This window comes from Rhinatrema bivittatum, unplaced genomic scaffold, assembly GCF_901001135.1.
Source record: "Rhinatrema bivittatum unplaced genomic scaffold, aRhiBiv1.1, whole genome shotgun sequence".
Classification (NCBI taxonomy): Eukaryota; Metazoa; Chordata; class Amphibia; order Gymnophiona; family Rhinatrematidae; genus Rhinatrema; species Rhinatrema bivittatum.
Window position 1 is genome coordinate 87,439 of NW_021820884.1, and position 22,640 is coordinate 110,078.

General features: G+C 46.4%; 1 protein-coding gene and 1 pseudogene across 2 annotated transcripts; both read left to right on the forward strand.

The window, feature by feature from the left end:
- Positions 1-1,368: 1,368 nt before the first annotated feature.
- Positions 1,369-11,388, forward strand: LOC115082254 (adenylate kinase 2, mitochondrial). Of its 2 annotated transcripts, XM_029586503.1 has the most exons (7): positions 1,370-1,535; positions 1,779-1,904; positions 3,123-3,233; positions 3,324-3,418; positions 3,620-3,692; positions 3,818-4,013; positions 10,665-11,388. In XM_029586503.1, exons 1-7 carry the CDS (start codon positions 1,440-1,442, stop codon positions 10,670-10,672), a joined length of 705 nt encoding a protein of 234 aa, XP_029442363.1. In that variant the 5' UTR covers positions 1,370-1,439; the 3' UTR covers positions 10,673-11,388. The 2 variants fall into 2 exon arrangements, with proteins under 2 accessions (XP_029442362.1, XP_029442363.1); XM_029586502.1 differs by lacking the exon at positions 10,665-11,388 and having other exon boundaries at positions 1,369-1,535; positions 3,818-4,054.
- Positions 11,389-16,515: 5,127 nt separating this feature from the next.
- Positions 16,516-22,640, forward strand: part of LOC115082253 — a 31,300-nt pseudogene continuing 25,175 nt past the window's right edge.

Here is a 22,640-nt window from a genome sequence, read left to right on the forward strand (position 1 = left end):
CACCTGCATCCAAACCACTCATACCATGGGACATTAACACGGTTTTGGAACGTCTAATGCTTCCCCCATTTGAACCATTGGAATTAGCACATCCCAAATACTTAACCTGGAAAGTGGTCTTTCTGGTAGCCGTAACATCGGCAAGAAGGGTGAGTGAGTTACAAGCATTGGTACACTATTTTCCTTACTTTCAGTCTCACCCACACAAGGTAGTACTCAGGACACACCCCTCCTTTTTACCAAAAGTGGTCTCGGCTTTTCACCTCAACCAAACCATTGAGCTTCCAACCTTTTTTCCACCACCTCATACCAATGATAGGGAAAAGCTGCTTCATACCCTGGACTGCAAACGAGTACTACAGTGTTATCTTTCCAGAACACAAGCAGTATCGAGACCGTCACAGTTGTTCCTTTCCTTTGACCCTAAAGCACCGGGTCTACCGGTCTCTAAGCGGACCATTTCTAGTTGGATTGTACAGTGCATTCAGTTTTGCTATAGATCTAGCAACATTCCACTGTCCTCCACTCCTAACGCTCATCAAGTCAGAGCTTGGTCAACCTCATGGGCTCATCTTAACAATGTACACCCAACGGATATCTGCAAAGCAGCAACGTGGACTACTCTCCACACATTCACTGCTCATTACTGCCTCCATCAGCAAACCACTCAGGACGCAAAGCTGGGGCAGGCTGTACTCCATTCCTTATCATCTGTTCCTCAAGGACTGCCACTATGATCTGATCACGAACAGTTACCACTTATATCAACCGTGATCGGGAGCTTTGGACTCCCATGACAGCATGGCTAATTCAGCCCTGCTATCGACGGGAAAAGCAAGTTTGCTTACCGTAAACGGTGTTTCCGTAGATAGCAGGATGAATTAGCCATGCTGACCCACCCTCCTCCCTGGCAGTCCATATGTCTTCAACTACCTTAGCTTAATCACAGACTGAGGAGAATCTGTACTTCCTGCGCGGGAACCCACGCGCAGCCGCAGAGGGACTAAAAGTCTAACCTCTGCTTTATCAAGCTCCGCCCTCTGGGCCTGATGGACAGATCCCATGACAGCATGGCTAATTCATCCTGCTATCTACGGAAACACCGTTTACGGTAAGCAAACTTGCTTTCTACAGCCAGGCGGAAGGAACGCGCTGGAGGGCACCTCTTTCCGGCTAGAATAAAACTTTTGGGGAAGTCCCGCCCACATCGGCGTATTGGCCAATACTAACTCTGCTGACTAAAAAGGAAGTTTCGGCTGCTCTTTACCACCAATCAATTTCCTGGGGAAATTTGATTGACATCTGCAGGGCGCATCGAGCGTGTAGAATGGTGAGCAGGGAGGGTGTTGCGCTGAGCGGAAGCGGGCGTACGTCCTCTACGTGCTCCTCGCGGAGAGTCGCGCGCAGGTTACGGCAGCTGTAAGCGGACAGGCGGTAGCATGGCGCCGAGCGCGAAGCCCGCGGAGCGCGGTCGGCTGCAGCAGGGGATCCGGGCTGTGCTGCTGGGTCCCCCCGGGGCCGGCAAAGGAACGCAGGTACGGGGAGACGCGGGCGGCTTTGCCGCGGCTCAGCGCCTCCGGGGCTGCAGTTTCCCCTCCCTCATTTCTCTCGCCTTTCCTTCCCTTTATTAAACCTTTTTTTGCAGCTCCCGCTGAGGCAACAAGAAAATGTCCCGTAAGAAAGCCGAGGCCCCCCGGCCACTGCTGCACCCTGACCCGGGGCTGCCTGAGGGTGGCCCTTGCCTGACCTTTGCTCACCTCTTCCTCTCTTCCTCGCAGGCTCCTAAGCTGGCAGAAAGGTTCTGTGTCTGTCATCTTGCAACAGGGGACATGCTGAGGGCCATGGTGGCTACTGGCTCCGAGTTGGGAAAGAGGCTGAAAGCTACGATGGATGCTGGCAAGCTGGTACGACTGCAGCTGGGAGTGAATCGCCCCAGGCCTCGGCGACGAGAGATGTTGCCCTCTTTGGTGACCGGATTTAACCATGCACAGGCTTAGCTTTGTCATAGTTGTCATGAACATCAGATTTTTCCCCCCCCCTGTGATTTAGTGAATTTTGCGGGGCCTGCCAAGATGGTAAACGTGATTCGATGTCATTTTCACTGCTAGGAGCAATTGATCTTTGCTGAGACATTTTTTCTTTCCTTGTTCATTTCAAACATTTCTTTTCTGAAATACTTTTAAAGATGCTTTAAAGGCAGTTAGTCTTCAACGATCATAACTGTCCTTTTGTCTTTTTCTTTTTTTGTTTACCATATTCCAGCCCAGTCTTTCACAGGCTCATAAATAATTGTTGCAATCTATAATACTGTATTCTGGTTCTTGTGCTCTCTGCTTTGATGACACCAATTATTACACCAGTCTCCTTTTGTTTGTAAGGGGATGGGGCAGGGGCACAGATACTTTTTGGGGTAGCAGGAAAATTTTGTAATCTTTAAACTGAATGTGCTGATCTCCAGTCTCTTGTACTGCTTGTGTCAAGAACAAGCATGGCGATATGTGCTATATGAGGACTTTGAGCTTGCTGGTCTTGTGACTGATCTGCACATTGTTTTAAGCCATGCAGAAGCTGCTTATTTTTTTTTAAATTATTTTATAGCCTTTCTGCTTGAATCCATGGTTTCCCCGTTGCAGACTGGCCCGTGCAGAGGAACTAATTCATATTCTGGGCACGGCTTCTGAGACAGCATTCACAGCCCTTAGGGCAACAGTTTCCATACTGTGGGTAATTACCTCAAACAGGTCTCACAAACAGAATGTGCCATTACTTTTTTGCTCTAGGTGAGAGACGGGTAATGGAGGTCTGCTCTTTTCTGAATTTTAGAAGTGTTTAAAAAGGGGTCATAGGAGGGAGAGTCCCAGCTGTCACTGATCAATGATACCCACTGATGTAGTGGGTCATCTGTCCCAGGTTCCAGAAATAATCATGATTCTTGCTTCTCAACAGGAGAAATGCTGCTGTAGTGGGTGGATTAGATGGGAATGGGCCCCTGAAGACCAGGGCTGTGTAAATCCATTCCCTGCCTCTAGTCATAAGTGTAAGTTAGGTTTGGAGATAGATGCTGAGCAAAAAAATCTGAAAACGTTGCGTATTTTTTTTGTCTGCTTTTTTTTCTCTCTCAGGTGAGTGATGAAATGGTGGTAGAACTGATTGAGAAGAACTTGGACACCCCTCCATGCAGGAATGGCTTTCTTTTGGATGGCTTTCCTCGCACTGTGAAGCAGGCTGAGATGGTAGGTTATTACCTGGAAGGAGGTGAGCAGTAGGATGGTTGGCACAGGCTTGTGGATAAAGGCTGTGCTCTTTCTCTTTTTGATCCCTAGCTGGATGAGCTCTTGGAGAAGCGCAAAGAGAAACTGGACTCAGTGATTGAGTTCAATGTTGAGGACGGACTGCTCATTAAGAGAATTTGTGGCAGGTGAGGATTCCCCATTCCCTTACTTGTCTGAAGAGCAGTGAGATTGTGCCTGCTGCCTTCCCTCCCTGCCCCATATCCCCCTCTAATGTGAAAAAAATGAGCAAATCAACAAATATAATGCCAAAATGCTTTGCACAGTCCTTGACATGGGTTTGAAACGTGCGGCTTTATTTATAAGGAAAGCTTTTCACTTGGTTTCAGGTTGATCCATCCTGCAAGTGGCCGTTCATATCATGAGGAGTTTCACCCCCCACGGGTGCATATGAAGGATGACGTAGGTGCAGGATTTTTGTCTAGCTCTTTAGACCCCTTGGAGGGACCCACAATGCTTCTTTCGCTTTTGTGTTCTGATTTGTAGCTTTATGCTTATGCTGTTTACTGCCTGTGTACTTTTTGCAGGTAACTGGAGAGCTGTTAATTCGGCGTTCAGATGATAACGAAGAAACACTGACATCTCGCCTGAAGACGTACCATACCATGACAGCACCATTGGTGGCCTACTACCATAGGCATGGGATTCACACAGCTGTGGATGCCTCCCAGTCCCCAGATGTGGTGTTTGCATCCATCCTGGCTGCCTTCTCAAAAGCATCATGTAAAGACCTTGTTATGTTTGTTTAATACGTGATCTGTTGCTTGCCTTTCTACAATGTGTGGTAGAATGGTGGAGGAGCAAAGAATTAATTGGCTAATATAGGAATTAAGTGAGTATATTACACATGGCACTTTATTCCCTGTACATACTCAGATCAGTCCAGACTCCTGGGTTTTGCCTCCTTTCCAGCAGATGGAGACAGAGAAAACTTTGCATACACTGCCACATAACCTGGTGTAGCACCTGCAGTCCTTCAGTATTTCTGTCTCCAGCAGATGGAGGAGGTGCAAAACTGAAGTTCTGTACCCATATAAATTAAAAAAGAAAGGAAAAAATAGCACAGTTTAGAGGAATTTCCTTCCAGAAGGGTTGGGTAGGTCCTGGGGGGGCCATCCCTCCTGGTTTGAGGTGGATGAGCAGGGAGTTGGGGACTCTTGGTGCTCAGTCATTTCTCGCCAGGAGGCAGTGGGTCCAGTTCCCTGGCCTCCAGGAGCTCTGGCAAAACCTCAGGGAAGTTCTTTAATTTTCTCAGTTGACGGCGTTAGGTTGCCTTCAAAGCAAGGTGCACGGAGCGGCTCTGGATGCACATCCAGATATGGGGCGGCCACTCCAGAGGGGTGAAGCATTTCTGCCCTCCGGTTCAGAACCTGTGTCCTTCCTGGAGTCTTAACTTGGTTCCCAAAGGTATGTGTTTGGCACCATCTGAGCCCATTAGGACTATTACAAAAGATCTCAGTTTGAAGGAGGTTTTCTTGGTTACAATTTGTTCCATCAGGCAGATCTCGGAGCTTCGAGCCTTGTCATATAAGGAGCCTCTTGAATTTCGGATTTGGGGGTTTCCTTGCAGACAGTTCCAGCCTTTCTGCTGAAGGTGGTTTCGTCCTTTCATTTAAATCAATCAGGGCAGCTCCCAGCTTGCCCAAACCTGGAGGCTATGGTGCCTCGTGCGAGAGAGTTCGGCTTTTGGATGTTGAGTGTTTTGTTGCAGTAACTTAGTTACTAACAGCTTCAGGTTTTCGGATCCCCTTTTTTGTGCTGTGCAGTGGTGCTAAGAAAAGGCTCATTCTACTCGTCCCAGGCGGTGTCCTGGGCCAAATGTCAGCAAGTGTCACCACAAGAGATTTGTAGGACGACTGCTTGGAAGTCTTTGCACACTTTGTCCAGACTGAACCTATTCGCTCAGACTCTGCCTTAATCATGGTAATTAATATCCCTACCTCATAAGGGCAATTCATCAACGCTATAAGCACATTGACTGGCATATATGTTCTCTCTATTTAAACCCCTGCTTCTTTTCTCTGATCCAAGTTATATTACTCCCTTGTTTTATTGTAACTGCATTCCTTAGCCTTCTCTTGTTTAATGTTTTTACTACTATTATTATTATTTTTATTACTTAGATCAATGCTATTTTTTACCTTTTGTTCCCTATCCACTTGTTAATTGTAAACCGACATGATGCGATATTTATCGCGAATGCCGGTATAGAAAAAATAAATAAATAAATATTGTTTGGATATCCAGGGCCCTGAGGCCATGGGCTTTGGTGAGAGAGAGCTTCGAGCGGGACTCTCACAGTCCCACCCCGGTTAGGGAAGCTCTGGTACATCCCAGCTGTCTGGACTGATCCGGGTACGTACAGGGAAAGGAAAATTTGGTTCTTACCTGCTAATTTTCATTCCTGTAGTACCACGGATCAGTCCAGAGTCCTGCCCTAGTTTAGAAAGGGAATTTTGGAGAATCCATTTGGTATCTTATAATTATTCTGAAGATTGGCATAGGTTTTGTTAGTCCTACACATTTTTACTGTGAGCAGGATTGTTTTAAGCTTCCACTTCCCACTTAGTTCAGGGAATGTGATTTGGTTATTGTTATGCTTGCTGTCTTGGCTTGGGTACTTATCATTAATGAAGGACTGCAGGTGGCACACTGGGTTATGTGGCATTGTCTGCAAAAGTCTCTCTGTCTCCATCTGCTAGAAGGGAGGAAAAGCCCAGGAGTCTGGACTGATCCAGGTATTACAGGAACAAAAATTAGCAGGAAGGAACCAATTTTCCTTTCTTCTATAGAGCAAGAATGAGAAACTGCAATGCTGACCCTTTACATTGTATACAGTCATGCATTTCTGTGCTTATATCCAGAAGATTGTGTCTATTTTATATAGAGCATGCTGCAAAAAGAATATCCCTAATGATACAAAACAACTCTACTTATACTGGGCCAGCTGCACCAACGTGTGTTCCCCCGTTTTTTATCTATAGGAAACATGCTTAATACATATGGTGAAAATTATTCCAAAGTAAGAACTTTGGAGCAAAATGTTAGCTTCAGAAAATCAAGTGTGAACCTAGAATCCAAGGTGTCAACTCCTGGCTTTTTTTTGTGACTTGTGTAGAAAGTGCATTTATTCTTTAGGAGGTTAAGCTTAGGCACAGAATGTGAATGTGGACTTCCCATTCTATGAGAGATGAATGAATAAAGCTAAACTTCCCAGGAGTGTGGGGTGTCCTCTTCCTCAGCTATTTGGGGTAAACACTAGAGGAGGGAGCAGTTGTTAATAGGGATGTGCATTTGTTTCGGCGGTACACATCTCGCTAACTTTGAATAAACACGTGTGTATTTTCATTAGTAAGTTATGCACATAACATTTTTTTGTATGAACTATAAAGTCAGCAAGGCACATGCATACTGCCAAAACAGAAGAAAGAAATACACATCCCTAGTAATTAAAATGGCTCTCTGGCATGCGCTTGTGTGCAAGAGAAATCGAGACGCATGGTCGCTCGTTGTGAAGCAGAAATCCCCATCACCTATAGCAATAGCAGAATGAATTCTGGGGTGTGTCAAATGTTTTTCTGTGCCAGCTTTTGGTGATAGTGATTACAGAAAAGTTAGGGAACACTACCCTAGAGAAGCATCAGTATTTATTGTGCAATCACCAGAAGTTTTGGTTCTTTCTGAGACTACGGTAGTAGAACAGGGGTGAACCAGGATCCAGTCAGCTGCAGCATACATGGGGACCTCTCTTTTTAGTTTTTATTTTATTTTTCCTGTGAATTTATTTAAAAAATATTTAATTGTGTTCCTGATACATATCTCTCAAGGTGATTTACACAAACAAAATCATAAATTCTAAAAGGATTATAAAATAATTAAAAACAGCATTTAATGAGGCATCAGAAAAGCCAATTAAAGATTAAAAGTGGAAAACAATAGCCAGGTCTTTAACTTTTCCCTAAATTTCAACCTATCCTGCTCTTCAAGCAGGATAGGTAATTCTCTTGAAGCAAAGAATTACAATTTAACAACAACAACAAAGAAATCAGTAGAAAATTACTCTTATAATACACAGGAGAAAAATCATTTTTCTTTTTGTTTGTTATAACATTGAAATTCCCAGGAAAAATAAAATAACTGAAAACTAAGGTCCCAAAGAATACAGTAACCTTCCAAATAAACACCACACATGAAATTTAGGTTGTTGGTTAGAGTTTTTATTCCAAATAATGGCATTTAACTCTAGGACAGAGATGGCCAGCTCTGGTCCTCAAGAGCCACTGATTTTCAGGATTTCTGTGATGAATATGCATGAAATGTGCATACAATGGAGGCAGTATATGCAAATCTATGCTCTTGAGGACCGGAGTTGGCCACCCCTACTCTAGGATTTGATTGGTCAACCAGCTATGTGTTGCTATAGATGTAATACAGTCGTCATTGTTAATAGGGCTGTGCATTTGTTACATCTGTTCTGGTGGATATAAGCGTACCTCGCCGACTTTCTTGTACACGCGGGAAACCTGACCTTCCTATACATACCCAGATTAGCCCAGACAAGTGGGCTATGCATCCCTTCCAGCAGACGGAGGCAGAGAACAAAACCTTCAGGCACTGCTACATAACCGAGAGAGCCACCTGCAGGACCTCGGTATTTCTCTGTCTCCAGCAGGTGGTGGAGGTGCAAGCCTGCAGGCTGATCAAATTTAAATTGAGAGAAAAATGGTTTCCGAAGAATCCCTGAGGTATTTGGCTCCTTTTGTGCACCATCCCTTAGGTGGAGCTGGGGGGGGGAGGTTGGAAATCCTTGGCTGGCCGGAGCTCCTGATAATCAGGGTCACTGATGCCTCCTCCTCAGTCCTCACCAGCCTATCTGGGAAGTGCCCCGTTGTCTTTGAGTTAAAATTAAAAAAAAAAAAAAAGTCTTTGATTTATTTACAGCGGCTTAAAGGAACAGTCGGGCGGTGAGTGCCTCTGATAGTGGGAGCTGTCGGCACTTCAGGAGGTGAGGGTTGGAGGGTTTTTTCCTCCCTTCTCACTCGCTCTGGGAGCAGTGAGGGAAGTGGCGGCTCGGCTAACGGACCATGAGTGCGGTTTTATTTGTTTGCTAGTCATGGTTTCGGGCCGGTGCTGCTGTGCGACTCTGCCTTCGTGTTCGGGTTCCAAGCTTTCCGCACAAGCTGGTTTTTGTTAGCGGCCAACGTGTGCTGTTGCTTCTGCGTGTGCGGCCTACTAGGCCTGTTGTGTGCGCATCGCGACGTTTGAGCCACATATGGGGCCTGTGCTGCCTTTTGTGGAATGGCGGCCTGAGGGGTTTGCTCTGCTCAACTGAGCCGTAAATCCCCCTGTTCCAGCTGCAAGGCTCATAAAGTCGCATCTGGGGTGGGTGGTGCCAGAGTGGCTGCGTTGCCCTTGCTTCGCGGATCTCGTGTACCTCAGGTTGGCCCATCTGCCCCACTTGCTGCGACGGGGACCCATATTTTCGGATCGGCAGGATCACTTTTGAGAGGCGGCGCTTGCATCTGAAGGGCTGTTCAGAGCAGGTGATTTCTACCCTTCTCCAGGCGTGGAGACCCTCAGCCTCTGTAGCATATACCAGGGTCTGGAGGGTCTTTGAGTTCTCCGGATGTGCCCCAGGTTTGGCCTACAACTCGCTCTGGGTACAGTATCCGCTTTGGGTTCCCTTAGGGGCGAGGTGCTTAGCCTCCCATCCTGATGTGGTTCAGTTTCTGAAAGGAGTGAAGCACCGGTTCGGAAATTTGTCCAGGTTGGAGCCTCAGTTTGGTTCTTCAGGTTCTCTCTGGGGCGATGTTGAAGGACCTGACCTTGCAGACGGTTTTGCTAGTGGCAGTTTGTTTGGCCAGGGGGATTTCGGAGCTACAGACCCTTTACAAATTTCTAATGAAGGGGTTAGGTTGCAAACAGTTCCCTCCTTTTTAGCGAAGGTGGTGTCCTCTTCATGTTAATCGGAAGGAGAGGGAACTGCCGGATTATCTTGTGTAAACTGGAGGTCACTAATTCTTTTTGGCGCTCAAATCCTTTTTGTGTTTGGAGGAGCGCAGAAAGGTCATAAGGCCACGATTGCACGGAGTAGATTTGTACGGTTCCAGAGGGACTGAAAGCACAAGGGCGCAAGCAGCTTCTTGGGCAGAGTGTCAATTGCTTTCTCCCCAGGAGATTTGCAGAGCTTCACATTTCACCAGACGTTACCGTTTGGATGTGCGCACAGCAGGATACGTCTTTTGGTGAGTGTGTGTTGCACGTGGGTCTTTCAGGTTCCCGCCCAGTTTAGGAGTGCTTGGTACATCCCACTTGTCTGGAATGATCTGGGTACATTCAGGAAAGAAAAACTGGTTCAGATCAGTCCAGAGACCCTCCCCGTTGCTGCTGAAAGACTCTTTCCTGATAGTCATGTAATATAGTTGGAGGAGTTTTTGTACTTAATTTTTGTGTTTCTGGAGATGGCGGAGGCTCCAGGGCAGGAGGTTCCAGCCCTGCTTTACCTGTTCGCCCTAGATGGGGTTTTGTAGCTTCTAATACTTTGGGTTGGGTACAGGTCAATACTGAGGAGACTGCAGGTGGTGCTCTTGGTTATGTAGCAGTGCCTCAAAGTTTTGTTCTCTGTCTCCATCTGCTGGTAGGGATGCAAAGCCCACTCGTCTGCACTAATCTGTGGTACTTCAGAAATGAAAATTAGCAGGTAAGAAGCAGTTTTCCTGTATGCATGCATCTCATTATTAAAGCTGCAAGCTTACTCTCTTCACTAGAAAGTGGGTGAGATGTGCATACCTGCCAAAATGGGTGAGATGATATCAAACAGCAGTGCTTTATTTAAGCTGAAATAGATTGAAAGTGACAGCATTTACTCTTTGGATCACCAGCTACCAAGCATTAGTAAAATGTAACTGAAAGATGCCAGAAGCTGGCTGCATAGCTGAAGCGTGTATCAGTCTTGTAACATGCAGTAAAGTGTGTGTAACAATATATGTCTAAGCACAAAGGCTTTTAGCAATGATTTTCAAAGCGCAGCACATGACAAGGTGTAACCAGAGGATGTGCGTGAAGGCCTATCTCCTCTTCTAGATTGCACAGTATTGTATATCCTAGATTGATGGGATTTTTCATATAAAAGGCAAAAATGAGTTCATTGTAGAGAGTTGGGGAAAGGCAGTGAAGTAGGTATGGTGCAGGCGAACATTTCTAGGGAAAGTGTCAAATTCTTAGAGCCTTGTGGTTTTCAGATTATTGGTCACAGGGCGTTCCCAGCAGTCTGACATCCATCACTTTACAGCTCATGCTTTCTGGCCCACCTCTTTCTTTTGCCATGATTCATCACTCATTTGTTTGTTTTTCTTTGTTTCATTTTTATTTCAGCCATATGACTTCGCAAACCTGTCAAGACAACAGCAGAGCAGGAGGCAGGAGTGATGTCTGCCTCCCTGGGGTGAGGGAGAGCAGGGCACAGGTGCCAGCTTTGTCCATGTGAGAGCGATGCCAGCAGCTGCTGCTGCTCTTCTAGGCAGTAATTGTTCGTTAAAACTGCTTGCGTCTGAAAATTTGTGCCATCATGGCAAATGATTAGAACCTTGTCAGCAAAAGAGAGTAGGAATCAAGTTATGTTCTGTGATTAAGGATCAATGTACGACCATAATATACGGTGACTCAGAAAACACCTGGGATGGCACGAATGCTGCGAGAGGGGCCTCTCGCTCCACTTTCAGAAGGGCCTGCCTGCTCCTTACATCCAGGCCTGAGCCTAGACTTGGCATAATCAGGCAACTACATTGGAAATAAACTGAACAGTAATTTGGACTTTCCATTGAAATTAATTTCTAACTCGGGGAGGAAAACTATTTCAAGCTGGAGATGACTGTTGACTACAGAGGAGCATTCTGCTGCTCTCTGCTGTGTATGCTGGAGTCTCACTTGCTTTTTCTCTAGAAAAGTGCAATTATTTGGAAGGGAAACAGGATCTTGGCATGGCCCAGGACTTGCTACACCCCCTATTCGTTAGGCACCTTATCTCCTCCTGTGCCTTAAGAGATCCCCTGCTGCCTTTTTGTCTCTGAAACAATAAACTGTCTGCCAGTTTTGTATCCATCTTTGTCCTTCTCATGTGTTTTGCTCTCTGTGACCCTGGGAGGCATAGATTGAAGTGAGGGCACCACTCCTTAGCCCAGCAATAATTACCCAGCATATTCCAGTGAAAGGAAGAAAACAAACTTGAGTTGAACTCTGAGCCTATCAGGAGGTATTGAGGAGGAGCCTGGTGCAATGGGGCAGCTGAGTCCTAGTAACCTTTCCCCAGTGGGAGAAAAGCCTTGGTAAATCAGGCCCTGCATCCAAAATACTTTGTCTCTCCCTCCTACATCCCTCTCACCATTTCTGGGAATAACTGCTTTCTTAATCAGAGGTGATTTTTCTCTCTGCCTGTGCTCCTCCTCATGCTTTTCTGCCAAGTCTTTATAATTGCTGAGAATTAAAGAGAAGTACAGTGGAAATCCTCCTTTAATCTGAGGACCACTCTTTAAGCTCTATGCTAAGCTCCGGACATCTCTCACTATGAGAGAGCTGGCTTCAGCTGTGCTAAGGTCAATGAGATTCCGAATGTATTCTACCTTTACCCCATTGCCATTCAACCAGTTTTGTTTTTATTTTTTCTTTCATTTTTTTAAATAAAAATATAGAATAGGATGCCGTTTTGTAGGAAATAATTTTATAGTTCCCAGTACATACCCAGATCAGTCCAGACTCCTGGGTTTTGCCTCCCTGCCAGCAGATGGAGACAGTGAGTCTCACTGACACCGTATGTAACCCATGTGCCACCTGCAGTCCCTCAGTATTTCTCTGTCTCCAGGAGAGATGGTACAAAACCTGCAGTCTGGAGAGAAAAAAAAATTAAGACAATTTCTGAATTTTTCCAGGGGTTTGCGAGGTCCGGGTGGGGCCATCTCACCTGGTTTGAGGCGAACGAGCAGGGGGTTGGTAACCCTTGTAATCGCTCGGTCCGGAGGTCTGTGGGGTGGACATCTGGTGGTCCATATCACTCATCCCCCACGAGACAGCGGTGGAACCTGCTGGCAGTTCCGCACTGCAATCACGGGAGCAGGGAAGTGTCCCCTTTATACAGCTTGTCCTGCGCTGGGTTGCTAAAGTTTGGTGAAAGGAGACTGATGTAGCCAGCGGTCTGGCTCTTTTCTGATCTGCCATGTGGCCTGCGCTCCTGGAATCAAAGGTCAGTATTTGTTTCTATATATCTTTAGTCTCAGAGATTAAATAAAAAGAACAAGGAACTAGTTAGAGGAATCTGTGCAGCAGCGAGGTTCCAGGGTGGGGGAGCTCACCCATTGGGATTTTTCAGCAGCTTCTCTGCCTGCGGAGGGGACCAGGTGTTGGCGCTGAGGAGCTGTTCCCCTGCTTGTTGCTGAGGTGCTGGTGGTGGTGCGGGAAGGAACAGCGTGTGTGTGCAGCAAAAGCAGCATGACCACACTGGTGGAGTGAGCCTCATGGGTGACGGGTCTAGCACTGAGGCTTTCCCAGTCAGCATGGAAACAGCGGTCATTTTCGATTATCTAGCAACATCAGCAGGAGAGGCAGGGGAATCCCCTCCTCAACTATGGCCGAAGATTCCCTGTCCTGTAAAGGTGCAGAGAGGCACTTGCACTGAGGAGGGGTCTCTGGTTCTGGTAGAGGTCTCCTGCTGGTTTTAATTTGCTTATGTGCAAAGCATGTTTAGCAGGATGCTGGCGCTCGGCCCCAGTCTCCATGGATTCTCGGCCGGTCAAGAGTCCTGAGCTGTTGAGAAGCTCTTCGGGCTGATGATTTTGGTGCCAGATGTTAAACGGATCCAGGCCTAAATGCGCTGAAAGTGCAGGCAGGCTTTACCCGTGGGAGGCCGCTGCAGTGGTTCTCGAGTGGGTAGGCCTGTGCGCACATTCTCACCACATGGCAGTTGCATGTGCTAGGACTTGGTGCGTAAGGCCGGGGCCTAGATTTGAGCGTGTATGTCTGCGACACGGACTTGAGCACGTATTTGCACAGGTGCTTGTGCGTGTATATGCACGCGTCCTGGAGGGGTGTGCGTGTATGCCCAGGTGGCATGGTGTACACCCAAAAGGCCTCCTAGAGACGATGTTCAGGAGAGATGGGCACCGGGGACAAACAGGTTCAAGTGCCTTACTATCTGTCTGATAGCAATTCAGTCCTCACTCTCTCTCTTTAGATGCTCAAAGCGATTTCACTACTACAGCTTTTCCCCTGTTGGAACATCCCCTTGGCCTATGCTGTCTCTGGAGAGGGAGTGGAGTGGGAGGTGAGGCAATGGTCGGTTCTCTTCCCTTGTTCCTGAGGGCAGAAGCTTCCCTGAGAGAGGTTGGGCCTATGGACTATGATATAGCTCCATCCTCCTCCTGGGTGAAATGTTTCCGGGGCCCGCAGACCCTTCTGCAGGGATGCCCAGCGAATGCAAAGCAACCTACTCTGTAGGGATCACGTGCTCAGGCCTCCCATTTGTCAGTCATGGCAGGCAAATGCCACAGGGAGGCTGTCCCTGGGAGAAATCACGGGGATGTGAATCATGAGACAGCGGAGGATTCTGATGGGGAATTGCCTTTCTTACTTCTAGAAGAGGGAGAAATTGCATGGGATTGAGAGCCTCTTTGGATTCTGCTCAGATTTTTTTCTTTTTTCACAGAGATGTCTTGCTGAGTTTGTTGGCTCAGACCCTGAACATGCTTGGCATGGCCAGTGGTCAGTTTTAAGTTAAGCATTGTGTTTCTTTCCCCCCTGTATCCAATTCAAGAGATATTGGATTTAAAAGAAGGTAAATGCGGCTCTCAAGGTTCTTGGCATCTCTGGCCCTGACAGAGGAGTATCTGCACATAGCCATCAGGCCGGAGCACCAGAGATTCCTGAGCTTCATGGTCCTAAGGGAACATTTTAAATTTTGAGCCCTTCCCTTCGGCTGGCGATAGCTCCACGGACCTTCCCCTTGGTGATGGTGGTGAGGGCGGCCGCACTGCAAAAGGAGGGTGTGTTGGTGTGACCATATCTGGATGACTGGCTCATTCATGCGAAATCAGAGGACCTCTGTCGACAATCTATGCAAAAGTTACTGATGCGCTTCGATTCTCTAGGATGGGTGGTGAACCTAGCAACGAGCCATTTAGTCCTCTTACAAACTTTGGAGAATCTGGGATCTCAATTTGACACACTGGCAGAGAGAGTGTTTCTCACAGAGAGAGATTACTGAAATTGGAGAGTCAGATTAGGCTTCTGCTAGCACTTTCGGTGCCCATGGTCTGGGACTATTTACAGGTCCTGGGTTCTATGGCATCGACACTGGAATTAATGCATTGGGCGTTTGCACATATGGGGCCTCTGCAGCGGGCTCTTCTCTCCTGCTGGAATCCGATATTGGAAGACTTTCATCTTCCTCTTCTGTTAGACTGACCCTGGCTTCCTCTTCTTTCGTGATGGTTTACTTGCACCAATCTCGAGTTGGTGTGGAACTGGAGATTCCGAATTGGTTAATATTCACCACCGATGCCAAGCCTCATGGATGGAGGGCGGCGTAGCAGGGCCAGTGGTTGAAACAGGAGGCCTCATGGTCTATCAATCGGTTAGAAATGAGAGCTGTGCATTTTTCATTGCTTGCCTGTCTGCCAAGGTTGCGCGGCCATCCAGTACGGATCCTATCGGACAATGCGATGATGGTGGCCTACATCAACCATCAAGGCGGAACCAAGAATCAGTCAGAGAAAGTTAGATCCTGGGGAATGGGAGCCGTCAGAGGCAGCGATGTGTCTCATTCACAGAAGATGGGGATTTCCCAAGCGTTGTGGTTTTACAGCCACTGAACAGAACACAGTACAAAGGAATCAGAGCTGTGGTGCTGCCGTGGACTCAAAGGGATTATGGCAGATAGAGAAATATTGTATTTATTTAAATGTTTTATATGCCGTCATTCCACATGAAGTTCACAAGATCATAACTGTTTACATAAAAACATTCATAGATAAAAATATACAAGGTAAAGTCACATATAAAGGATTATTAATAACATAAACAATTCGAGAGGGATATTTTTCAGAGCCTCTTATTTATCAATTAGGTAATCTGAATGCTAAGGCTATGTTAAGTTTTAGGCATTTTTAAAGAGCCAAGTTTTCAGGTCATGCTATCCGATGTTCTTAGTTCTTCTGGCATGGAGTTCCAGAGTTTCGTGCTAGCCCTGGAGTCAAATGAGTATCTCTTATTTTAGGGATGTTTGAGTCCTTTGTGAGATCTCAGCGGGCAAATGGGGTTGTGTTGTTGGAGTGTCACTTCTACTAATCCGTTACTGTCTGTATTTAAGCTGTTGAATACTATTAATACTTTTTGGTGTATTCGTGATTGGATAGGTAGCCAGTGTAGTGCCATTAATATTGGTAAGATATGATCATGTTTCTTAATTCCCGTTAAAAGTCTTACAGCAACATTTTGAAGTAGTATAGTGGTTTTATGGAAGCCCTAGCAGTAATGAATTGCAGTAATCAAGGTTAGAAAATATTAAGGTTTGTAATACAGTGCGGAAGTCTGTCATTAGTAATGGTTTCAATCGGTTCAGTATCCTCAGTTTGTTGTAGCCAGATTTAATCAAATTAATTATGATTTTTCATACTTAAGTTTTTATCCATGTGTACTCCTAGGTTTCTTACTTGTTTTAATGGATTAATTCAGTAGTTTTATATTTCTAAAGCAGGTGGTATTAGTATTTGTGGGTTTCTGTTTAGTCGGATGATTTCCATTTTTTAGGTATTTAATACAACTTTTAGTTGTGATAATTTTTCTAGAATGGTTATCATATAGTTTTTTAGTAGAGATGTTGCGTATTCCAATAATTTAGTTAGGGGATGTACAATTGTAAGCCAGTGTATAAAGAATATCGATGCAGGACAGATAAGGCAAAATCAAGTTTTAAATGTATGTGATTTTATTGTTTTACTGTTTGTCTTTTACTATGATTTTGATTTATTTTGTGATGTTGTATTGATTAAGATTGTATTTTGTTTTATTTCATTTAACTTTTTAAATAATTATTTATTTATGTAAACCCTGATGATGGTATATTCCGAATGATGGTCTATAAAACTTATACATAAATAAATAAATAAAACATCCAGGCAACGTGATCCTGGTAGCTCCAGATTGGCCACATGGACCATGCTTCCCAGATCTGATCAACATGGCCATAGACAGGACCCTGAGGTTTGGACATCTGTCGACTGTTTTTCACCAGGGCCCAATATTTTTGGGTCAGGCGATTCACTTCTGCCTCGCAGCTTCGTTCTGAAAGGAGACAACTGCGATGGAGGGGATATTCTGAGGTGGTTATTTCCACCTTCTACATCCTTGACATATGTGCAAATTTGGAGGATCTTTGATTCCTGGTCTGCTGTTGATGGAGTGCAGCCTCAGTCTGTTCAGGCTATGGTTTTGCATGTTTTGGCTTTTCTACAGAAAGGTTCTGGTCAAGGGACTGACCTTTAACTCTGAGTGTCCAGGTAGCGACATTGCATTGTCGCTGGTAAGGTGCAAGGGTATCCTCTGTCTGCACATCAGGGAGCTAAGAACTTGCATCCTCGGGTGCAGAACATTTGTCAGTCTTGGAATCTGAATCTAGTCCTTAGAGATTGTGTGAGGCTCAGTTGGAGCCACTAAAGAGAGCTACGGTGAAGAACTTGACTCTTTAAAGGTGTTTTTTCTGGTGGCTATTTGTTCAGCGAGGAGAATTTCGGAGCTCCAGGCGCTAGCATGTCGAGATCCCCTCCTACAGATCTCTGATTCAGGGGTATCTTTATGCATAGTGCATCAGTCTGGGGGCCCTCCCCCATTTACTGGGGGTGGAGAGTCTGCCACTTGCACTATTTGATTTGCATCTAATGTAAGAAGATCGGTATATAAAAGCCAAAAATAAATAAATAAATATTGCTTTATATATAGTGTGGAGTTCTTGGAGGTTTTCAGTGTTGAATGCTTATGCTAAATTTGGGAAACAAGTTTTCTGTGGTCTTTTTGGGCAAGTTCACCTCCTTCCAGCCTGTTGGAGGGGAGCGAGTTTGCTTAGAAGCTTGCTTAGAAATTTAAGGTTGTTACTGTCATCTTTGGGTACAGGTCAGTACTGAGGGGACTGCAGGTGGCACATGTGGTTAATTATCAGTAAAACTCTCTGTCTCCATCTGCTGGCAGGGAGGCAGAACCCAGGAGTTTGGACTGATCTGAAAATTAGCAAGTAAGAATCAATTTTCGTTTTTGTACCACACTCTGCTTTACAAAATTACCCAATGCAGGTCACATTACAAAGAGTACAATATGAAAATATCCAAGTCAAAACCACCCATCCACCTAAACTTCAGCCACCCACTACAACTGCCCCCCCACACTAAATGAAATGAAGACCCCAAGAAAACTGCCTCCCCCCCCCCCCCAAGCTCAGATTAAAGCTGAGGAAAAGGCTCTGTTTAGACTTTTTCTAAAGGCTGAGCTACTCTGCAGTGAAGCTGCACTGCACTAAGAAAGCCCTAGCTCTGATCACCCTGAGCAGATTGATACCAGTCCAGTCTGTGTCTGAAATAAACTGGATTCTTAGCTCACAGGTGCTCTTCGCCCTAGCGGCTAAGGTCAGAGATTTCAGGGGGTATTAAAGGAATTGTTACCAGGCTCCTGAAAGATGTGTGGAACCATTAAGGTGCAGCTGAAAGAGAAGTAGCCTGGATTAAACTAGGATTTATTGTACTTACAGAGTATCAAAGCATTCTTAAAAATTGCAACACCCTGAAAAACAGGTCCGTACAAGAAGCTTCAATCCTCCTTGAACAATCCACAGTAACTGTGGGGCCGATGCAATAAAGATGCGTAGAAAGTGGGCACTGAACAGTCAGCACCTGCTCTCTTAATGCGCCCCGGGGGGGGGCGCCATGCAATATTAAAATTAGGGGATCGCGTTAGCAAGGAGGCGCTAGGGTCGCATCCTTGCTAACGCAAACTCAATCCGTTTTCATGACCGGCGGCCAGCCACAAAAACAGACGCCGATAAACCTGGCATCGGTTTTCGTGATGGGTCAGCCTTTTTTTTTTTAATTTTTCATCCTAAATATCACATGGATATTAAGTAGGAGGCAGTACAGAAAAGCATTTTTTCTGCACTTTCTTTTTTTTAAAGTGCAGATCTATTAATGCCTGCTCCATTTCGCGGTAATAGATGACAGTTAAATGTGCGTCCGAGATGCACTTTTTTTTTTGCATCTGGAATGAATGCCTAATAGCCTCATTCACATGCATTTGCATGAGCTGATCCCTATTGGATTCACTCTGTGTTGGACACGCGTTGAATATGCGCTAATCCCCTTATTGCAATAAGGTCCCCTATCCCCCCTGTACTTGGTATATAAAAATTATAAATAAATAAATATTGCATTATGGCATAGATTAGCACTTATTCTACCCACGTCTGACTTCAGGTTAACAGTGCCCTCAGCTCAGCCCACTGTATTGCATCGGCCCCTCTAGATGCCATAATTTGTATAACCTACAAGTGTAGATCTTGCTGCGAGAGTGACAGAGAGACTGTTGCAATAGTCCAAATCAACAAGTGGAGAATTTTTAATTTTTTGTCTTCCCAATAAAATGTATAGAACTTGCTTATATGGCGAAACACTGAATATTGAAAACCTCAAAGCAGAATTTGTCTTGAACCAGCCTGTCAGCATCAGCAGCTGAGGTATCCGGCACTAGCGATATTCAGCCGGGCAATTATAGTTCCAGGGTTTTTCAACCTTTTGGAACACAGGCAAGCGTTTGCAAGTCTGAGTTGCTACACAGTGACAACAAGATAAGGCCTTGTTTGCTACTGTATATCTTTATCTGATAATTCATCTTAAGCTACATCATATCGGGCCAGCTAGCTACAAAAAACAGTTCTATTAAGTTTTAAGGGAAGACAAAAAATACATTTTTACATATAAATACATAAAAAAATGGGACAAAATATTTCCTTGATGAGCTTGAATTAGAAGACCTGTGCTTGATCTACTCCTTTATATGCTGAGAACTTGCAGATTAGGAGCTGAGGTCTTTTTCCTCCTTTTGTCAAATATTATTCTACCCCTGTTGGTTATTTGAATTTTTTGTTTCAAAAAATCATGTGAAAGCTTTTTGAGATTTTGTGACTCTGTCTTGTGCTTTCACTTACCTGCTCTTAACAGAAACAGGGGCGTAACCTGCACGGAGCGTCCGTTACTGTCCGTAAGGGAAAGCATGGGCTGTAACCTGTACTGTGGCATTTACTACCCTAAGCAGCTACCCGTGCACGCTGGATGGAACTGTGCCATCTATACTCTGTTACTGTATAGAGCTATATGCTATACACAGTTCTAGACACAGAAGAGCCTGTCCCTTCTGCGTGAAGCTTACTCTTTCCTCCTTTTTCCAGTTCTTCCTAAAAACACAGAAACATAGAAATGATGGCAGAAGAAGACCAAATGCCCCATCCAGTCTGCCCAGCAAGCTTTCGCACTTGTTTTTTTCTCATGTTTGTTATTCTTGGGCCTTCGTAACCTTTTGGTTCTATTTGCCTTCCATACCCCCCATCATTAATGTAGAGAGCAGTGTTGGAACTGCATCTAAGTGAAATATCTAGCTGAATTAGTTAGGGGTAGTAATAGCTGCAATAAGTAAGCTACTCCCATGCTTGTTTACCTAGCCTGTGCAATTGAGTCCTTGTTGGTTGTCTGAATATAAAACCACTTTCCTTCATCCCCCCCTCCAGCTGAAGCAGTGAACTGCGCAGCATCTGTATTTCAAGTGAAGTATCAGGCTTAATTGATGTGGGGTAGTAACTGCCCTAAAAAGCAAGCAACACCCATGTTTATTTGTTTACCCAGACTGTGTAATTCAGCCCTTGTGGGTTTTTGTCTCTATATAAATCCACTTTTCTTCATTCCCCCGTGCCATGGAAGCAGTGCGCTTCAGCGGCTGGGGGGGGGAATACAGTGAAAGTGAAGTATTAGCACAGCCTAACTAATACAGGTGCTCACCTCCGGTCAGTGAGAACCACCAACGGTTCTGGTTTTCAGGGTCTGCATAATGAATAGCCATTACATTTATTTGCATGCATCTGGATTTTGTGCGGCTTCGGTCTGGATTGCTGAACCCTGAACCTGGCTGTAGCTGTGGGGGAGCGGAGTTGGCCATTCCTGAAATAACGCATTCTAGTGCCGAGACAAGGGAGAGCTATGGCGCACTCAGCAGATTTGTAACCTTACAGAAAGCCCTCGTTCCGCGGGCCCTGCCGTGACGTCAGAGCTCCCCGAAACGCCCCCACTTCTGGGAAACAGACCTGCTACGTCACCCGGATCAAAGGTACGTAGACGTGTGAGGGAGCCTCGGGCCTCACTGCGCATGCTCCATGGGCTGGAAGGGTTTGTGACGGAGAGCGCGGCGCGCACGCGTAATCCGGGAGCTGCCAGCCGCCCCCACTTCCGGTTCTGAGACCTGACTCAGTGCTTCATATCGGGGGTGAGGACGGAACCGGAAGTGCCGCGAGTCCAGAGGGAGGAGGCCGAGGCCCCCTGCACTCGCGCCACGGTCATGGGCTCCGAGAAGGACGCTGGGTGCCCGGCGGCGACGGCGGGCTCTGGGGGGTGGTCGGCGGCGGAGACGCATTTCCTTCCACAGCGTCTTCTCGGGCCGGGGCCGAGCCCGGCGCAGGGCGGAGGCCGAGAGGCCTGACAGCGCCCCGCCTCCAGAGCCGGTACCGGTAGCGGCCGTGGTGGGCCCGGCGCCCGCCTCCCCCGCTGTGGCCTCGCTGCTGGAGTGCCCGCTGTGCCTGGTGCGCCTGCCCCCGGACAAGGTGCCCGAGATCCTGAGCTGCCAGCACCGCTCCTGCCTGGACTGCCTCCGCCAGTATCTGCGCATCGAGATCACCGAGAGCCGCGTGAACATCAGCTGCCCCGAGTGCGCCGAGCGGCTGAGCCCGCAGCACATCCGCCTCATCCTGCAGGACCCGCCGCTCATGCTCAAGTACGAGGAGTTCATGCTGCGGAGGTACCTGGCCTCGGACCCGGACTGCCGCTGGTGCCCGGCCCCGGACTGCGGGTGAGTGCGGGTGGAGAATGGGCTGGGGTGAGGGCAGCTCCTGCAAGTGATCGGTGAGAATTTGGGTCCTGACAGCTGCATACCTTTGCTCACTCTGTCTGGGAGACTTGACACCTTGCTGACAAGTCCCACACACTAAGTCTCTGTAGTTCGTTTCCCCTAACCTCTCTTGGATGTCACGGGGTAAGCCTGAATCACTTGGTGCCCAGTGCTGACTGCAGATTCTCTCCTACAGATATGCAGTGATTGCCTACGGCTGTGCAAGCTGCCCAAAGCTCACCTGCGAGAGGGAAGGCTGTCAAACGGAGTTCTGCTACCACTGCAAACAGCTATGGCACCCAACCAACCTGCGACATGGCACGGCAGCAAAGAGCACAGGACACTACGGGTACGGACCAAACACACTTCTGGCCCTCAGTTATGGACAGGACTCTGGCTCAGGTATGTGCTCCTGTGCATGACAGGGTAACAATGCTCAATCAAAGCTTCAAGTAAAAACACTTAAGTCCATCTTCAAAGGGTTTGTACTACTAACTTTTGGATGTGAATATTTCTTCCCCTTCCTAGCTGAATTTTGTCCAGGTACCAAAGGTAGCCAGATGATAAAAGAGGTAGTGCTGGTGGTCTGATTAATCTTTATCTGGTCAGGACTGATATTCAGTGCCAACCATGTAGCTAGTCAGATAAAGTAGGCAAGCCCAATATTCTGATGACTTTAGGCAATAAGGGCATGTAGAAAGCGGGTTGCTGACCAGTCAGCGCCCTGCTCTTAACGTGCAACATGGTGCCATGCAATATTTAAATTAGGGGGTCGCTTGCATGACCATAGCACCTCCTTCCTAGTGCAACCTGCCGTGGCTGCCTGCCAGTAATGAAAACGGCCTCCCAGTTTATCGGCGGCCATTTTCATCACTGGCAGACAGGCAGGTTATGAAAACCGATGCCGAGTTTACTGGCGTCGGTCTTCATAACTCGGCGGTGTGCCGACTTGCTTTTCTGTACTTCTTTTTAAAGAAAAAAATATTTTTTTATTCTTTTCAGTCCTTTTCCATGTGCTCAGCTATTAATACCTGCTGCAGGCAGGTGTTAATATCTGAGCAATAAATGTGCGTCTGAGACGCACATTTATCTTTTTGCATGCAGCGTGAATGAGTAATAGGCTCATTCACATGCATCTCATTCACTCCGCATTAGACTTGCATTAAATAGGCACTA

What these genes read in the sequence shown, in the direction of transcription:
- LOC115082254 (XM_029586502.1), top strand. Translation starts at nt 1,440, where the DNA reads ATGGCGCCGAGCGCGAAGCCCGCGGAGCGCGGTCGGCTGCAGCAGGGG. An exon ending in ATTAAGAGAATTTGTGGCAG is followed by an intron (nt 3,419 to 3,619) that starts GTGAGGATTCCC and finishes ACTTGGTTTCAG; the next exon opens with GTTGATCCATCCTGCAAGTG. An exon ending in GGGTGCATATGAAGGATGAC is followed by an intron (nt 3,693 to 3,817) that starts GTAGGTGCAGGA and finishes TACTTTTTGCAG; the next exon opens with GTAACTGGAGAGCTGTTAAT.